This window comes from Antechinus flavipes, chromosome 2 (assembly GCF_016432865.1).
Source record: "Antechinus flavipes isolate AdamAnt ecotype Samford, QLD, Australia chromosome 2, AdamAnt_v2, whole genome shotgun sequence".
In the NCBI taxonomy this organism is placed as follows: domain Eukaryota; kingdom Metazoa; phylum Chordata; class Mammalia; order Dasyuromorphia; family Dasyuridae; genus Antechinus; species Antechinus flavipes.
In genome coordinates, this window is record NC_067399.1 from 141,870,465 (window position 1) to 141,890,152 (window position 19,688).

The following is a 19,688-nucleotide window of genomic DNA, read 5'->3' on the forward strand; positions in this document are numbered from 1 at the left end:
ATGGCGCCCCCTAGCAGCTGCTGAAGGATCAGCTCAACTGCCTCCCGCTTTAAGCCTTTCCCGGTTCGGTTTGGGTTTTTTGAGGATGAGGGCTACTGGGCTAGTGCAACGACGCTCATGTCATTTCGCACCCATTTTGGGCACACTTTCTAGGGCATTTCTTCTGAAGTTTATCTCTAATTGAGCCCATCTATATCTTGTTTGTACACAACTCGCACATGGTGTCCCACCTCAGCCTGGGAGCTCCAGGAGAGCACAATCGGTCTGGCTTTTTTTTTTTTTTTTTTTAACTCTTCCCAGCATTTAGTGTATGCAGTGCCTGACACACAAACAAATGCTTGTTTACTGATAGCATAAGGTCTTTGGGGGGGTGGGAGTTGTTTGGCTCTGAAGTTCTTAACCCCATGTAATGCCTGAGAAGTGACAAGAGTACCCAAGACTGCAAGCAGTTTACGCTTTAATCTTCTATCCCGAGAAATAGAAAGTTAAGAAACGATTAGGCGCATGCGCGTGCAAAGCGGAGTCCTTCCACCCTAGTGCCCCTGCAGAATAGCCGTACTTCCGCCATCTAAAAAGATGGCTACATCCAAACTTCGTACTGAGACGAGACACGGCCCTATACTAGAAAGAAGCAAAGGATACTGGCATTTTCACTTCTGCCCTCTACTAAAATGGCGACGCCCCATTTGGCGTCCTACTTCCGCCCCTCCCCGTGGCCCCTCAATGACCTGCAGGGAAACGAGACGGAAGCGGCGGGCTAGACCAGTTTCCGCCCTTCCTCAAAGTGGCGGCCCCAGGAGTTACACACTAGGTTCCGCCCCATTCTCCGGCGCAGTTGCGGCAATGGCGGTGGAGGGGAGGCTGCAGTGAGCGGTTCCCTGTACCTTCCCTCCGTGGTTTCTCAGCCACGTGGCTCTAGGTTGCTGGCTCAAGATGTCAGAAGGCGGCTCGGCAGGGGAGCCGGGCCCCGCCGGAGGGGGCCGACCTTCCTTGGCCGGGGCCCGGGGGCTTATCGGGCGGCGGCCCGCGGCCCCCCTCACCCCAGGCCGCCTCCCTTCTATTCGTTCCAGAGACCTCACCCTCGGGGGCGTCAAGAAGGTAAGGAGGGAAGAGACAGCCGTCCGCCCCGACTCGCCCCAGCCTTCTCGCACACATTCCGTGTAGTTCCGTTCCTTCGTAGTCCGCTCCCCCCGACCTCGTATCACCTCTGGGTGCCTTAACTCTCGTGCCCCGCCTCCGAGCCTTTGCCAGGCGGTTCTCCTCGGGGACTCATCATGCTTAGATCGCTTTGGTCACTTAGGGTGGCGCCCCTCAAGGCCGAAACCCCCTCTGATCCTGCTCAGATCCTATATCTGTGTATATCGTTTATCCTGGTTCCTCCCTCGAAGAGCTGTCAGGATTGGCGTGAGTTTGTGTCCTCGTAGCGTGTGGGGGAACCCCCGAGATCTCCAGTCTGAGTCCTGGACACTTAAACCTTCCAAGGCTTTAGTAAAAAGATTTTAAAATGACAAATCAAACCAGTGCCAGATACTGTGCCAAGCGAGTATCTTAATTTTTACAAAGATTCCATTCATTTGATCCTTGCAGCTATACTGGGAGGTAGGTGCTGTTATGACCCCCATTTTATAGATGAGAAAACTGAGGCAGACAAGTGAAATCATTTGCCCCGGGTCACACAGCCAGTAAGCTTCATCTGAGGCTAAATTTGATCTTGGGTTCTCACATTGAAAGTTCAGACTTCTGTTTGACAACCTAGCCACTAAGTCTGGTGGAAAAATTTAATCTCCTTGCTGCTGTGAGTGGTGAGGCTCTCTGTCCTTAAGTAGGGTGGGTCCCTTTGGTACTTGTGTGTGAAGGGAATCACACCCGTACATAGATAAGTCAATACTAAATATAAACTGGATAAAATGCTGGGCCTGGAGTCAGGAAGATTTATCTTCCTGAGTTCAAACACGATCTTGGATATGTATTAGGTTGTGTGATTCTAGGCAAACCATTTCACCCTGTCTGCCTCAGTTGGAAAAGGACATGGCAAACTGCTCAGACAGGAGGACTGAATAGTAACAAGAAAAACCCTAAATGGAATACTTGGTGGTGGTGGTAGTGGTGGTGAAAACAGAAAGGTTGGCAATTGATGCTGAAATCATTCCTTTTCTGGAAGACCCAGTTTAGATTCCTTCATTGAGCCCTCCCTAACTTTCCACATGAAATCTCAAATTTCTCATAATATCTTTAGTCTTCTCTGCCTTTATCACATTTTATCCTTCTAGCCTATTTCCATCTTGAATCTGTATCTCAATGATAATAAGTATTTATGTAGCACTTTAAGGTTCACAAAGCACTCTGCCCTCATTTTCCATCTGGCTGCACTAGTTTTAGATTTCAATGACCTCTTCTCCAACATAGACACCTTTCTCCTAGTGCATTTCAACTTCCTTTTGTGAACTGCCTTATTTGCTTAAACTGTAAGCTCCTGTAGAGTAGGGACTACATCTTTCTTGGTCATATTTGTATCTCCAATGTTTAGCATAGTGCCTCACACAAAGTTAGGTGTTAATGTTCATTTTGTTGATTCTGGGAGGTAGGTGCTATTATCATCTTAAGTATATAGAGGAGAAAATTGAGGCAAGGAAAACTTGCCCACAATAACACAGCTAAGAAGTAGCTGAGACAGAATTTGAACGCAAATATTCCGGATCCCAAGTCTTACACTCTACATATTATACCATTTCACTGCCTATGTATACCTATCTATATATTCTCAAGTATGCCACAGTAGAATGCATACAATAGGTACTTAATAAGACTTTCTGGAAATTAATTTGTTTGTGGACTTGATGACTAAGACCACTGATGCTTTTATAAGTCATTCTATTTCCATTTAAAAATAAAACCATCACTTGCTTATTTTTAATAAGTTATCAGGCTGCAAGTCTCCCCATCACCACGATTAATCTGGAAAAACTAGGTTTTCAGATACTTCCCTCAAGCTATTTGTTTACATGACTTCTTTTCCCCTTTAAAGTTCCCCCAAAGTTTCCTTTAACCCAATATCAAAAGCAAATAAGTTTAGGGAACAAAAGGGATACCCTGTGAACTTTACTCCATGTTCTTCAGTCTATGGCATGGCTCCTCATTCAACTGTGCCTTGCATGATATAAGTGATGGCTAGCAATGAAAGGGAAGGACAGCCACTGCAAGTCTTCACCATATCCACTCTTTGGGGGTAGCCAAAGAACAGAAAGTTTGGGTTCCAGGAAGGTCCAAATACTTTGGGCTTCAATCTGTATTTTCAAATGTTTGTGGGGTATTCTTTACTTGTATGATTCATGGGAACCTGTAACTCAATACATCCAAAACTATTCATTTCTCCTTAAACTTAACTTTCTTAGTTCTGTCCTCATTTCTGCAGATGGTGCACTCAACTGGTCTCCCTGTGACAAAGGCTCAAAAGTAGGGATGGTGCTGAAGATAGCATTTTGTCAAGTTCACAATACATGCCAGTGAATCTCAGTTAACACACTCATAGCCAAAAGCTTGGCAATTAAATGATTTTTAACATGTGGAGAGAGGAGTTAAGAAGAAAGCATAAGATGGAACAACAAATAATAATTGACATTTATCAGGGAGCAATTAGGTGGCACAGTGAATAGAACATCAGCTCTGGAATCAGGAGGACCTAAATTTAAAGGTGGCCTGAAACACGTGAGACTTACTAGCTGTATGATCCTGGGCATATCACTTAATCCCATTGCCTCCCAAAAGCCACACCCCAAACAAACCCCAAAATATTTATCTAGAGTTTTAAGGTTGTTAAGTTTAAGTCACTTTATATACATTGTCTCATTAAATCTTCCTAACAGCCATGTACAAATATTATCCTCATTTTGCCATATTATAATTGAGGTGACCCTGACTTCCTCACAATCACAGAGAGTTCGATAGCAAACCTAGCTCTCTCCTGACAGCAGGTCCAATGTATTTCCCATTGTGCTGTAGGATTGATTTTATTTATTTGGAGAGTAGAATACTTGTAGGGAATTTTTTTTTTTTATCATTATAGCTTTTTGTTGAAAAAACATATGCATGGGTAATTTTTCAACATTGATCCTTGCAAAAACTTCTGTTCTAACTTCTTCCCTCCACCCCCTCCCCTAGATGGCAGGCAGTTCCATAAATGTTAAACATGTTAAAGTATAAGATAGGTTAGAATAGAAGATTATGGAAGGTCATAAATACCAAATCAATAAAATGATTAGACTTTATTTGAGAGGCAAAGGCTTTTAAGTAGAAGACTGTTGAGATTATTAGGAAGATGATAGGTAGCTTGTGAAGGATGAGTTAGAGATGGGATAGGAATGGAAATATCTGCTTAGATTTAAGATTATTTTTAGCTCCAGTACTCAAACTAGGACTGAGACCTCTTTCCAAGCCATTTCCACTACAGAAGTATCTCAGCACAATCACTTCAATTTGATATATTGTTTTGTATGGATATGGTCAGCAGAATCTGATTTTGTAATGGAATTTTGATGAGCATAAGATATTGCCCTTTTCTTAGAGGGTCTTTTTTTTTTTTAATCATAAGAGGCATAAAAGGATATTTCTGTGAGAAAAGCAACTTAAGATAGTTCTGAGAATCCGAGAGTAAACTGTCTTTCATACTAATATTACCTAAGGGACATGTTTGAAAGCTACTCAAAGTCACAAGTACTGATTAAAGATAAGGATGTTATAAAGGCATTGTTGTCCATAAACATTTATATATTATCCTTTTCAGGGTCTTAAAGGATATGTCTAAAGAATTATAAATTGGAGAATTGTTGGGGAACTATGGGAAAATTGTATGTTTTTTACTTGTTATATACCTGATAAACCGGGGGTTTTGAGTTTGAGTTAGAAATGGATTACTCTTTATGGGAGGCCCTGTTTTGAAGCCTTAGAAATCGAAGTGACCAGGCAAAAACAGAAGGTAAAAAGGCAGATGAAGAAATAATAGCTGCCTTTCTCTGTTGTTGTTTGCTATCCTGTCTATGGCCAGAAAGAGAACCAACCAGAAGAAAAGAGGACCGTTGTATCTGTGGCTATAATCTGTGCTTCCCAGAGATGTTGCTTTGCTGAGAACTGATTGTAGAAAACAATTCTTAGATGTTTAAAGAGTAGTGAGACAAATTTGGTTAAAACCTACCAATAAATGATGACAGTCAGATTGTAATGTTTATAGGACTATTCTAAGGCCAGAAAACTTTAGAATTATTGACAGTCAGATTGTTAGAATATTAGCCCTTTAAGGTAGGGGGATCTCAGGATCACTGATTCTAAAGCCAGAAGACTTTAAAATCATTGACAGATTGTTAGAAAAGAAGCACTCTAACATCAGGGGACCTCCTCAACTGCTATGTTTCCCCTAGAAGCTGTACCCCCATCACTATTACTATTATTTTAAAAGAATATGAGGTCTTTAAAAATGTCTACAAAAATAATTTCAAAGAAAAGAAATTTTAACACTTCTTTACTTATCCTCCTCCCAAAAAATTATGTGAATCAACATTGAGGTTCAATAAATTAGCTTAATTAAAGAAAACTTATTCTTATATGAGAGAATATTTCAAATTACTAACAAGTTCAAAATAAGGGGTTATTTCAGAAATATAAGATACTAGCACAAAGCTGCAAATGCATAAAAATGTTTTATGAATATCAAAACTGTCCTTTATTGTCTTACTACCTCTGTTGTCCTTTTAGTTGCATTTTAGAATAAAAACTCATGGTTTGATAAAAATTTAAAAAAAAAAAAGAGTAGTGAGAAACATTGGCATTGTCCTATTTGCTGTCTACTTTTTGGGAAGGGGAACCCCTCTCAATAACCCTTAGAAAAGAGAGCAGACCTGATTAGGTTGGCAGATTTCAGACTTAAAGAAATTACTGCTTCATGCAGACTATAATACTACAATTTTTGTAAAAGAACTGTAACTTTACTTAAGTAATCTAAAAATAGAAATGTAGTTTCCTACATCAAGAGACTAGAGAGATTTAGAAAAGAGTAGATAATGCATGGTGGGAATTCTTGCTTAAAAGAGACTGATGACATTCAAGTATGTAGTCCAGAGTCATGAATTGCCTTATGCATAAGCTTCCTTAATCATTTACCTCATCAAAGATTTCTCTTTTAAGTATGTGCCTATTCTCCTTCATAGGCACTATATTGGTGGAAGTGTTTAGTGGTAGATTGTTATATTTTACTGTTTCTGCTTTTGACTTCTATTGAGTATATGTTATGATTATTATTGCTTAGCTTCTTGATAACAGATGTTTCAAGATTAAGATTTGATGATATCATCAGTGACTTGACATTTAAATGGGAAGTATTTCTTTAAGGATTCAGAAGTAGAAGAGTATGCCTCCCACACACCAGGTTACCATTAGTATCCTTAGAACATAAATAGTAGCAGTGTGGTCACACTTGGCCACCCCATTCTAAGAAAGCACACACTGCCCCCAAATCTACCAGCATGTTTGCAACTTGGAGTGAGTAAACAGTACAGAGAAGGGGGGAGGAGGATGCAAGTACCTTGCTGGACCTTATGCGAGTATAAAACATAGCCAGCATGAATCTGTCAATGTCACATCTGTGCTATATCAAGAATAAACTTTTTCCCTATAGATATAAAGCTACAGATTTGGAGGGGGCAGGAAAAGTGAGAGTAAAACTACAAATAAAAGCAAATGAGGCTGAAGAGTTGGGAGTTTCATTCATATTCCTACCTTACTATATGACATGGGTCATTAGAATTTTTTTTTTCCTAAGCCAGTTCCAGTTCTGTAAAATTTGAATCTCTCTTTCGTTCAGAATATTATATGGGCAAAAAAAAAAAAAAAAGTTGATGTTTGTTGGGCTGTTTTATACTTTTATGACTTGTATTATTTTACTTTCAGAAAACCTTCACTCCTAACATCATTAGCCGGAAGATCAAGGAAGAGTAAGTGGTTAGGCCTCTTGTGAGGCTTTCTCTCATTTAACCATTTTAGGATCTTAGGTCTCTGGAGCTATTAAAGTATCTCAAACTCAAGCTTTGATCTTTTTAAGCCCCCCAAAAAACCCAACCTTTTAGAATCCTTTTCATTCTAACATCTCTATAGTCATCTGCTTGTTTCTGAAATATCTTGTGTTGGATATTTCAGCAGTTATTAGTTAATAAGGTTGAAAATAATGGGGGAATCAAGCTGTAATGGCCTGTGTGGAGGAAGAATAGGAGATGGACTCCAGTTTGAGTTCTGACTCATTTTACCCTTAGGATGGAAATATAAGGTACTGTGATTTCTGAACCCGAAAATTAAGGAGATGTTCCCCAGATTAGAAAAGGTCCATATCTTTGAGCATGGGGAAAATACGGTGCAGCTGCTCTTAAGGCAAAGTGATACTTTCTTTTCTCCAGGCCAAAAGAAGAAATATCAGTCAAGAAAGAAAAACGAGAGAGGGACCGAGACCGGCAACGAGATGGGCATGGTCGGGGGAGGGGTCGTCCAGAAGTGATCCAGTCTCACTCCATCTTTGAACAGGGTCCTGCAGAAATGATGAAAAAGAAAGGTAGGACAAAAGCAGGGGTCAGAAATGGATGGTGGGCTTGAATTAAGTCCCAGGGGGGTTAGAGGAGCCGACCTGTCATGAAGAAGAAGGGGTCAGAGCATATGGTCCTTGGGTGATCTCTTTTTCTTCTTGAACTCTTCTTTATCTCAAATGAGCTGAATGGTTCCCTGCAGGCAGCTGGGATAAGACCGTGGATGTGTCAGACTTTGGCCCATCTCATATCATCAACATTAAAAAGGAGAAGAGGGAAACAGATGAGGAAACAAAACAAATTCTCCGAATGCTAGAGAAGGATGATGTGAGTATCAGGGATTCCAGGGAGAAGAGGGCTTCTATGTGAGCCTGCGGCGGGGTTTTGGAAAGCATGGCTGAGGTGGCAGTAGGTCTTCCAAAAGCTGGCCAGTACCTAGTCTTAGGGGTTTGGGGCATCAGCTCCCTGCTGAGAGAGGGACAGTGTTGGGTCCCATTGAAGGTGGTGCCTTTCTTCTTGCCAAGTTAAGAGTCTTTTGATTCTTCCTTCCGACAGTTTATAGATGACCCAGGGCTCAAGAATGACACCCGCAATAAACCTGTGCAGCTTCCTCTGGCCCACTCGGGGTGGCTTTTTAAAGAAGAGAACGAGGAACCTGATATGAAGCCCTGGCTAGGGAAGGAAGAGAGCATGGAGGTGGATATGCCAGCACTGAAAGGTATCCTCCTCCCCTGACTCCTTGTCTCTAGCTTGCCTCACTTTCTCTCCAGGGAATCTCTCCCTCCAAAGACTATTAATTACAAGTGTTTCGCTATGCTGGCTAAAGAGAACTAGGACCTTCCATGCCAGGAGGTTGCCGCCCTGTACTACACTGTGCCCAGCACCGGTACTTCAGCTCTCTGTTGCCATCTGGCTCCTAGCCCACTGACATGCCTGTGCAGGATGCACCAGAATAAAGTTCATCCTCTGCACTCTGACTTCCCTTCAAGGGGCACTTTGCATTAGAAGTCTGCAAAGGATAGATACACACATATTTCTCTGTCTTGAGACATATGTTACATATGTGGTGCAACATATGTTACAATATGTTGTGATACATTCTTTTTATGTCCTTCCACTGGGAAGTATGGAATGCTTACTAACTCAAAAAAGTGTGTTTATAGAGGCTTCTTGAGACTGTGTGCAATTTCTTTTTTAAATGTTCATTTGGTCAGATCTCTATATGGATCTCCCAGTTTGCATATTTCTGGGTCATTTGCTATAAGATCTTTAAAACATTGAAATTTTATAAATACTTAAGTACTTTTAAAGTGAGTTTTGTAAATTTTTTTCCTAAGTTCAGAGATTTCCAAACTTCTGCACAGGCACACACATGGAAATCCCTTCATTTGTTTTCTCTGGTGCAGTGAAAGAGGAACCCCAAGATGAGGAAGAGACCAAAGCAGCTGCCCCCTCCAGGCCTGGCCGGGTGGTCCCTGTACTTCCTCAAGATGTGTCTGTGGCAGACTTACTCAGGGAGCTGAGCTTTGCCAAGGAGGAAGAACTTTTGTTCTTGCAGCTTCCTGACACACTTCCTGGTCAACCTCCCACCCAGGACATCAAACCCATTAAGACAGAGGTTCAAGGAGAAGATGGGCAAATGGTGCTTGTGAAGCCAGAGAAAGACCGGGTATGATCATGAAGAGTGTAAGTGGGGGAGATAAGAAAGGCAACAAACTTGGGACCCACTAAGGGAAGAGAGGGCTGAGGGTCACAGGCAGAGGAAGCCCCTCAGTGTGTATCATTCGCATTCTAGCCTGACTTTTGCCAGGAATACTCATTTTCTACTCCTTGACTCATTTGCGGGATTTCAGAATAGGAGGGTTCATTGAGGAGCCACAAGCCCTGTCCCTCTGATTCCCTCCCTCACGCTATTGTTTATTGGGAGTAATTTGAGGTTCTGGGGAAGAGGGTAGCTCATTTCCTTGGCCCACTTGAGAATAACTTCTCTTCTTTGTCATCTAACCTATAGGAAGCTAAACTGGCAGAGAACCTGTGTACACTGAGTGACCTGACAGAGGGTCAAGTGGGAAAACTGCTTATCCGAAAATCGGGAAAGGTGCAACTGCTTCTGGGCAAAGTTACTCTGGATGTAACAGTGGGTACTTCCTGCTCTTTTTTGCAGGTAATTTTTGAAAGGAGAAACGCATAAGTTTTTAAGGGTGTATGGAGTAAAGTTCTTTGGAAGGGGTCTTGGAGCCAGATGCTGAGGCAGAGAACCCAAAACTGGTTGGGGTTCAGGAAAGGCTGAGACCAAGTGGCAATAAGATTATTCTTTCTTCACTTGTAGGAGCTGGTGTCTGTGGGCATTGGAGATAGCAGAACAGGTGATCTGACAGTGCTGGGCCATGTGAAACACAAGCTTGTGTGTTCCCCTGATTTCGAATCCCTCTTGGATCACAAACAGCGGTAAAGCCAGCCAATTGAAAGTGAAGGGAGTGCCATTTTCTCTTTGCCTAGGATTTTCATTCCTGAATTCCTTTGGGACCTAGAAGACCATTCAAACCTCCAACTCTTGTCTCTGATAAATATCATGGCTGGTTATCCAGAGATTGCAGGGATTCAAGGACTTCTTCCCAAGTGGTGATGAATGGCTTGATAGCCTTTGAAGAAAATGGAAATAATAAGCACATGCCTGCTGCTGTATTTATGGGCTTGTGCCCAGTCTATTTATACTGTATATTTATGTCTCCCCCTTTTGCTACTGACTGTATCCATATGTGCTGAAGGGCAGTCGAAACCCAAATGGAGTCATGGAAAATAAGACTATTTCTTTTGGTTTTCCTCTTTTGAATCTCCTGGAGGGAAGTATAGGTGTTTCCTGTTCTTCGACCTCCAACTCCTCCTCTAGTCCTTCTTTGTCAGCTGTTTCTCAGGGGAATAGGCTCCAGCTTTACTCCTCTGAAGCAGAAAACACAGGAAAATCTACCATTTTAAAGGTCCTGATATACAAATTGTGTAGGATACCTTTTTCCTATGGACTCTTAAGCCAACATTTGCTAAAGTATAGGCTCTTTTGGAAGGCATGAATAGAGAAACTTCTGTCAATGCACTGTTTGTTCATCTTCATGTGCTCTTGAATGATTTGGGGGGCCTATCCCATGCCTAACTGCTGTAGTACTTTTTCTCTGCCAGAGTAGCCAGGTTTTCCTCAGAAGGGGATAATTGTGTTGGCCCTGAGGTATTGTCACCACCCTAGTCAAAGGCTGACATAAGCCTGGATAGAAAAAAAAGTGATGGACATTATAAAGGGAGCCTCACCCTGATGTAATATACTATTCCAAAAGCCTTGAGCTAGAGAGACTCTCCTATTCCCCTCTCTCCCACCACCATAAAACATACCTACTCTTCTTGGATCACAGTCACAGCCAGGCTTTCCTTGTTTGGCTCTTATGTTCGGAGGCCCATGGTATTACTGCCTTCAGTATACAGGTTGAATCTGGATCACTGGGCGTTTGGTCCCTCCAAGGGATAGCCCTTTGGGGAGAAGCTGGCCTCTCCTTTCCCTTCTTAGTAGAATCTGTCAGTTGTACTGAGTTTCTTCCAACCTCAGCTACAAACAATGATGACCCAATGCCATCATGCACACTACATGCCTCAAGAAGTAGGAAATACCAAGACTTTCAGATATTCTTCTTAAAGTTGTTCCTGAAGCATTGCATTGTTCAAGGAACGTGTAGTGATGCAGTTCTGGATTGATAGAGGGAAAAAATCTAGTCTAAAACTCTGTTCTCTAGCCATATGATCTCCAAAGGCACAATTATAGCTGGCACAAATATATCTGAGGTGCAAAGTAGCATCTGGCACTGCATCTGTAGGCTGTTATTAATGGCCCTTTCCATAGAAGTGATGTTAGAGTTTAGTGTATAACTTTAGGAGAAGAGAGTTCCATTGATACTAAGAAACTTGTGTCCCAGAAGTCCTTTGTTCTGAGCTTACTAAGCTGCTGGTTGAATAGAAATGAGGTCACAGTAGGGTGTGATTTCATAAAGATGATCCTTTCTCTGCTTCTAAGTGGCCCTGGTGAGGAAATTGGTTTCATATAACAAATGCTTACCTTTATTCTGTTATACTGCCACATCAGTCATAGTTGAGGCTTTCCCTGGTCCTATCATCCATGAACCTCTTGGTCAGTAAATGGTTACAAAGATTAATAGACTATTTGGGCATTGTTTTGTCCATTTGTTCCCATCACTAGCAAGTTCATGCATCTCTGCTTTATTATAGGAAAATAGTTTAGAAAACTAAAGTTTGGTTAGAAAACTAGCCTTGGAGACAGGAGGTCCTAGGTTCAGGTCCTTCTTTTGGCAGTTAATGGCTATGTGATATCATAGGTAAGTCATAACCTCTCCTCAGAATTAAGTTGCAGAACAGTTGTTGTTCTATGTAGAGAAAGATTTATCTTTGTATAGTCTCTGTACGGTGAAATCAAAGATTGGGACCAGTTAGATGACTGGGGAGAGGCTTCCTTGGAAGTTCATTGTCAGTTGGACAAGATTTCCATAAGTTGAGTGGGAAACTCAGCAGACAAAAATTGCCGGTGAGCCTGACTTATCCTAATTCTCTGGGTCGCAATTATTGCTCTTGTTTTCAAGCAGTTGGTGGCCCAGTGAGCAGAACACTGAGCTGGAATCAGGAAGACCTGAGTTCAAAACCAACCTAACATCAGCCAAGTGACCTTGTGCAAGATATTGATCCTCTTTCAACCTCAGTTTCCTTCTCTGTAAAATGGGGATAATTACAGCATCTACCTCCCAGGGTTGTTAAGAGGATAAAATGAGATAATATAAGTACTGCATAAACGCCAGCTGTTATCAGCTGCTCTTTGAGAACTGTTGATGACTTTTTGTGCCAAAGGTTTTCAATGATAAACTCAGTGATCTCTTTTTGATGAAGAATAAGATATTTTAAACCCAAATTCAAAGGTGTTAAGTACCCACCAGGATTTGCCATCACTGGTCCTGACCCTTTAAAACTCCTAAGTGGGAATGTGAGAGTTATATCTTTTGTCAAATGGCTCAGCATGCTCCCTTCAGTGTATCTTAAGTTTTGAGTCACGATAAATCAGTCTTCCTGCATCAGTCTGTTCTCTCTATTCTCCTGAGCCACAAATTAGATGTCATCAAGGGTAAAGAAGAGGGAAAGCAAGATTGCCTTCCAGTCTGAGCATCTGGATCAAATATCTTGACTCACTTGCTTTCATGCATTTAATGGAATAAAAGTCTGTATGGATTTAATTGCAGCTTTGTATATATAGTTTATAAAAACATTACAAGTTCAAATACAAAGGGAAGGGAATTTGTAAAGTGAAGTGAACACAGCCAAGATTTTTATTTGAAAACTACACAAAAACAGATTGCCACATCTACTTTGTAACTAGATCTTTATCCATAAAACTATGAGGAATCAGTGTATATAGATGGATAATATCAGAGTTTAATAGCAAACACAGATAGAAAATCCTAGAGATCATAAGGAAAGGGGTCATTTAGCTTTTCTATGGGGAGCATCTCCAGGAAGAGATCTCTGTGAAGCAAGATCTTTTGTAAATATTATTTCACTTAACACCTGTCATAGTATCCACCTGCACACAAATATATAGCAAATATCAGTAATAGAGAACATAAAATAAATGGGGAAAGGTACCAAAGATAAAAGGTTGAGCTCTGTGCTATAGGCCAGAGGTGGTACAATAGAACTAGATTAAAATATAATAAATTGTTCACAAAATAAAGATACAATAAGACATGGATAACATTACCTTTTAAAACTAAATGTGGCCTACAGGGCTTATGTAGGAATTAGTGACCTGCTTTGTACTTGAGTTTAACACCATTGCTATAGGAAACAGCATGGTGTAAAGGAGAAAACATTAATTGTTCTTGACATCCTGAGTGCAGAACACGAGCTCTTGTTCTGCCATTTTATAGAATGAGGAAGTCAGAACCTGAAACTTGGTTTCCTCATCCATGAAATAGGAATAATAATCACATATCTTGACCTGTGAGGATTGAGAGTCCTTTAGAAGCTGTTGAGTCCAGCCCATATATGAGTTCTGATCTCTGGTAATTTGAACATTCAGCTCAATTGTCTTCTATTGTCGTCAGACAATCCATTAAGTACAATTTGTTTTTCCTTCTGTCAAGCTTACATTTGCAACTTCTGCCCATTGGCCCTACGACATTCTTTGATGTAAGGCTCTCTGAAAGGGGAAGATGTTTAGCAGCTAGGAAAACCAGGGAAGGCCTCTTAAAGAAAATATGCTTTGACCTTCAAAGGAAGGAACCCAGGAAACCCAAAAGGCACAGAAAAGGGGGTAAAGTGTTCTAGGCAGGGGGGACAGGCTTTGCAAAGACAGAAAAAGATGTTTGAGGAACTGCAAATAGGTCAGTATAGCTAGATCTTTAAGTACTTGGAGGTAAGGTATAATAAGACTGAAAACAGAAAAGAGTCATTATATAAGGAGTTTTCAATGCCAAGCAAGATGCTATTTTTGTTTGTTTTGGAAATAGGAGTCCATTAAAGCTCATTGAGCAAAGGAGGGATATTGTGATTAGCTCAATGTAGGAAAAGGGAGGCAAGGAGACCAGTTAGCTATAACAATACAGGAGCAGGGTGATAAAGATCTGTAATATTTGAGATTGGAGAAAAAGGGCATGAGATAGTGTGAGGATAGAAATGACAAGATTTGGCAATAGATCAGATCTGTGGAGTAAGGAAGAGTGAGAATTCAAGTACCACACCACAGTTGTAAACTAGGTGAATGGAGGGTTGGTACTCTGAACTGTAATTTGGAAGTTTCTGGAAAGGGGAAGAATGCCTACAGGGTGTTCATTTCAAAGTGGAGATGGGATGACTAGCTCAGCTGAGAGAAGAAGGCTGAATATATAGATCAGGGAATCATTTACATAGAGAGCATAATTCATTGAATTTTTAAAAAATATCTAATATTTTCTCAGTTACATTTAAAACAATTTTTTAACATTTGTTTTTGAAAATTTTTGAGTTCTAGATTCTCTCCCTTATTCCCACCCCAACTCCTGTTAATAAACTACTTGTGAAGTTATATAAAACATTTCATGTTATGAAAGACAAAACAAATCTTCCATCCTAATTAAGAAAAACGCTCAAGAAAACAGTTTTTAAAAAGAGAGTATGTTTCTTTTTTTCTTTTTTATTAAAGCTTATTTTCAAAACATATGCATGGATAATTTTTTCACCATTGATCCTTGCAAAGCCTTATGTTCCAAATTTTCCTCTCCTTCCCCCATCCCGTCCCCCAGATAGCAAGCAATCCAATATATATTATACATGTTAAAATATATGTTAAATCCAATATGTGTAAACATTGATAGTTATCTTGCTGCACAAGAAAAATCAGATAAAAAAGTAAAGAAAATGAATAAGAAAACAAAATGCAAGTGAACAACAAAAAGAGTGTTCCCACACTCCTCTTTCTGGGTGTAGATGGCTCTTTTCATCAGAAGAGCATTGAAACTGGCCTGAATCATCTCATTGTTGCAAAGAGCCTCATCCATCAGAATTGATCATTGTACAATTTTCTTGTTGCCATGTACAATGATCTCCTGGTTCTGCTCATTTCACTTAGCATCAGTTCCTGTTAAGTCTCTCCAAATCTCTCTAAAATCAGCCATATACCATGCTTTATTTCAGCCATTCGCAAACTGATGAGCATCCACTCAGTTTTCAGTTCCTTGCCACTACAAAGAGGATTGCCACAAACATTTTTGTACATGTGGGTCCCTTTTCTTCCTTTAAGATCTCTTTGGGATATAGGCTGCATAGAAGCACTGTTGGATTAAAATGTGTGCACAGTTTGATAATTTCTTTTGTTGTTGTTGTTGTTGAGGCAGTTGGGGTTAAGTGACTTGCCCAGGATCACAAAGCTAGGAAACGTTAAGTGTCCAAGGACAGATTTGAACTCGGGTCCTCCTGACTTCAGGGCTGGTGTTCAGTTTGATAATTTCTTGAGTATAGTTCCAAATTGAAGAAAGTATGTTTCAATCTATATTCAAACATAATCAGTTTCTTCTCTGGGTATGGATAGGATTTTTCATCATACGTTCTTTAGAGTAGTCATAGATCACTATACTGCTGAAAATAGCAGTCATTTTATAGTTGGTCATCCCAGAACATTGCTATAACCTTGTATATAGTACATTTCACTTTGCTTGAGTACTTGGAGGACTTTCCAGGTTTTTTTCTGAGAGCATCCTGCTCATTTCCCACATACCAATAGTTTTTCATGACTATCACATATCACAATTTATTCAGCCATTCCCCAATTGATTGACATCCCCTCAATTTCCAAATTTTTTCCCCTGAGAAAATAGCTACTAACATTTTCATACATATAGGTCCTTTTCCTTTAAATCTCTTTTGGTAATCTCATATCTAGTAATGGTGCTGTTTGTTAGGCCAAAGAATATGCATAAATTTATAGTTTTTTGGGCATAGAGCATATTTTTTGATCATTTATCAATTGGGGCATAACTTAATTTTTTATAAATTTGACCCACTTCCCACTATGTTTGAAAAATAAGGCCTTATCAGAGAAACTTGCTTCAAAATTCTTTTTACAATTATTATACAGCTATATTTCCCCCCATTCTATTCTCTCCTTTCACCTACTTGTCCTCAAAAGTGTTTTGCTACTGACCATTCCCTTCCCTGATATGTCCTCTCTTCATCATCTTCCATATCCCATTCTCCTCCTATTTTCCTGTAAGATAAAATAGATTTCTATATCCATATTGAGTGTGTATGTTATTTCCTTTTTGAGCCAGTAAGGTTCACTCACTCACCCTCTCCTGCTCTTCCCCTCTACTGTAAAAATTTTTCCTTGCCTCTTTTTTTATGTTAGATAATTTACACCATTTCACTTTTCCCTTTCTCCCATTACATTTTTCTCTCAGCCTTTAATTTCATTATTTTTTTAAAGATAATATCCCTTCATATTCAACTCATACTTGTGCCCTCTATATATATTTCTACAAACTTCCATAGTAATGAGAAAGTTCTGATGAGTTACCAGTATCTTCCCATGTAGGCATATAAATAGATAAGCCTAATTAAGTCCCTTATGATATCACTTTCATGATTACCTTTTTATATTTCTCTATTTGTATTTGTTCTGTATTTGAAAATCAAATTTTCCATTCAGCTGTGGTCTTTTCATCATGAATGTTTGAAAATCCTCTATTTCATTGAATGACCACTTTTTCCCCCCGAAAGAATATCCTCAGTTTTGCTGAATGGATTTTTTTTTTCATTATAGCTTTTTATTTACAAAATATATACATGGGTAATTTTTCAGCATTGACAACTGCACTTGTTCCACTTTTTCCCCTTATTCCCCTCATTCTCTCCCCCAGATGGCAGGTAGACCAATACATGTTAAATATTTTAAAGTATAAGTTAAATACAATATATGTATACATGTCCATACAGTTATTTTGCTGCACAAGAAGAATCAGACTTTGAAATAATGTACAATTAACCTGTGAAGGAAATCAAAAATGTAGGCGAACAAAAATAGAGGGATTGGGAATTCTATGTAATGGTTCATTATCATCTCCCAGAGTTCTTTCACTGGGTGTAGCTGGTTCAATTCATTACTGCTCTATTGGAACTGATTTGATTCATCTCATTGTTGAAAAGGGCCATGTCCATCAGAATTGATCATCATATTATTATATGTTGTTACATTGTTGTTGAAATAGATAATGATCTCCTGGTCCTGCTCATTTCACTCAGCATCAGTTCATGTAAGTCTCTCCAAGCCTTTCTGAAATCAATCTGTTGGTCCTTTCTTATAGAAAAATAATATTCCATAATATTCATATATCAAAATGTATTCAGCCTTTCTCCAATTGATGGGCATCCACTCAGTTTCCAGTTTCTGGCTGCTACAAAGAGGGCTTCCACAAACATTCTTGCACCTGAATGGATGATTTTTTATTATAATAGCTCCACTGCTCTCCAGAATATCATGTTATAAGCCCTTTAATAATTCTAGAAATTGCTAAATCTTGTGTTATCCTTATTGTAGCTCATTATACTTGAATTATTTCTGGATGCTTGCAATATTTTTTCTTGATCTTGGAGTTCCAGAATTTGTTTGTAATATTTCTGGGAGATTTCATTTCACTCATCTGGAAGATCTCTTTCAGGAAGTGATTGGTGGATTCTTTCAATGTCTATTTTATTCTCCAGTTCTAGAATATCAGTATAGTTTTCCTTGACAATTTCTTGAAAGATGATGTCCAGGCGCTTTTTTATCTTGACTTTTAGATAGACCAATAATTTTTAAATTATCTCTTCTGGATCTATTTTCCAGGTCAATTGTTTTTCCAATGACACATTTCACTTTTTTTTTTCCTTTTTTTTTTTTCCATTGGAATTTGATGAGATCACCAAGAGAAGTAATATAGCTTCCAGGCATTCTCATAGACCCCCAACCACAGTCCTGGCACCAGCAGGACTCGCTCTTGCTTTAGCACACTTGATCTTACAGCTACAATGGGGCAGAGACACTCTTAACAATTCCAAGGCAGAAAAGAGGGCTTGTAAGGACCCTGGAAGGATCTCTGAAAACAGTTGCAGAAAACTCCTGATGGACTCTCCACCCTGGAAACAGAGCCCTAGTTTAACAAAGAGTTAAAAACTGAGTAGAACTAGACTAGTCTAGTAGACAAGAAAAATGAGCAGACAACAGAAAAGATTTCTGACCATTAAAAATTACTATGGTGGCAAAGACCATCAAAATATACTCAGAAGATAACAAAGTCAAAACTCCTACATCCAAAACCTCCAAGAAAAATAAGAATTGGGCTCTTGCCATGGAAAAGCTTAAAAGGGATTTTGAAAATCAAGAGAGATAGAGGAAAAAATTGGGAAGAGAATTGAGAATGGTGGAAAAGGAAATACAAAAAGCTAGAGGAAAAGAATGCCTTAAAAAGCAAAATTGGCCAGTTGGGAAAGGATATACAAAAGCTCGCTGAGGAAAATAATTCTTTAAAAATTAGAATTGAGCAAATAGAAGCTAATGACTTTATAGGAAATCAAGATACAATGAAGCAAAACAACAAAATTCGCTTTCTGGTCAAAACAAACAATTTTTTACATTTCCTCTGGGCCTATATTGGCCTAAATGTTGGCTAAGTGGGGCTTGATCTGAAACCTATTGTTGGTCGATGAGAGCCAGACTAATTTGGACTTAGGGCACGTTGCTAGCCCTTAAACCCTAAAATAGCTTGGGAGGTTTCAGCGATCAAAATTATATTCCTTTCAGCAGAGCACCTGCAGGTAAAGGTATAATATACTATGTGGACAGAGGGAAAGAAGAAAAAGAAAAGAACTTGGGTTGCCCAACTGGCCAGTTCCAGTTGGATTCCCAGTGAGGCACCTTCCACTCCTACTCACAGGGATTGTTTGTCCCTTGTTCTCAAAGAGGACTGTGACAAGACCATAACATCAGGGAAGTGATAGGCTTTTTACCAGACTTCCCAAGAGGTAAATCTATTACATACATACACACACACACACACACACACACACACACACACACACACAGGTTCACTTGTGTACAAGTGAAACGAGAAGAGGACATAGGACAGAACTTTGGTGGATAGAGTTTTTAACTTTTATTCTCCTGGTCACTTGGGAGTTCCTGGCTTCTCTTAAAACAAGAACAATGATGTTGCTTTAAATTGGACACAAGATCTGTAATGAATCAACATTTAATGCCATTCCCCTGTACTTTTGAGTTTTCTTAATTTTATTATTCATTTTTAACATTCTTTACTTTAAAAATTTTGACTTCCAAATTCTTTCCTTTCCTCTTCCATCTCTCCTATCCATTAAAAAAGCAAGCAATATGATATCAGGTAATTGTACATATGAAATCTTGCAAAACATTTCAAATATTAGTCATATTAAAAAAAAACTTGAAGTGATAAAATTATACTTTAATTTGCATTCCATTTATTATTTCTCTCTAGAAGTGGATAGCATTTTTTTTTTTTACAATAAGTCCTTTGGAATTGTCAAGGATTATTGTATTTTTCA

General features: G+C 39.5%; 1 protein-coding gene across 1 annotated transcript; it reads left to right on the forward strand.

Annotated features, from left to right (window-relative positions):
* Positions 1–774: 774 nt before the first annotated feature.
* POLR3D (RNA polymerase III subunit D) lies at positions 775–16,372 on the forward strand. Its single transcript, XM_051975693.1, has 8 exons — positions 775–1,098; positions 6,937–6,980; positions 7,437–7,588; positions 7,762–7,886; positions 8,115–8,277; positions 8,966–9,228; positions 9,571–9,723; positions 9,889–16,372. Exons 1-8 carry the CDS (start codon positions 934–936, stop codon positions 10,009–10,011), a joined length of 1,188 nt encoding a protein of 395 aa, XP_051831653.1. The 5' UTR covers positions 775–933; the 3' UTR covers positions 10,012–16,372.
* Positions 16,373–19,688: the final 3,316 nt, after the last annotated feature.

Coding starts and splice junctions, on each gene's coding strand:
- POLR3D (XM_051975693.1), top strand. CDS start 934: ATGTCAGAAGGCGGCTCGGCAGGGGAGCCGGGCCCCGCCGGAGGGGGC. Junction 9,229..9,570: donor TGAAGCCAGAGAAAGACCGG/GTATGATCATGA, acceptor TCTAACCTATAG/GAAGCTAAACTGGCAGAGAA. Junction 9,724..9,888: donor CTTCCTGCTCTTTTTTGCAG/GTAATTTTTGAA, acceptor CTTCACTTGTAG/GAGCTGGTGTCTGTGGGCAT.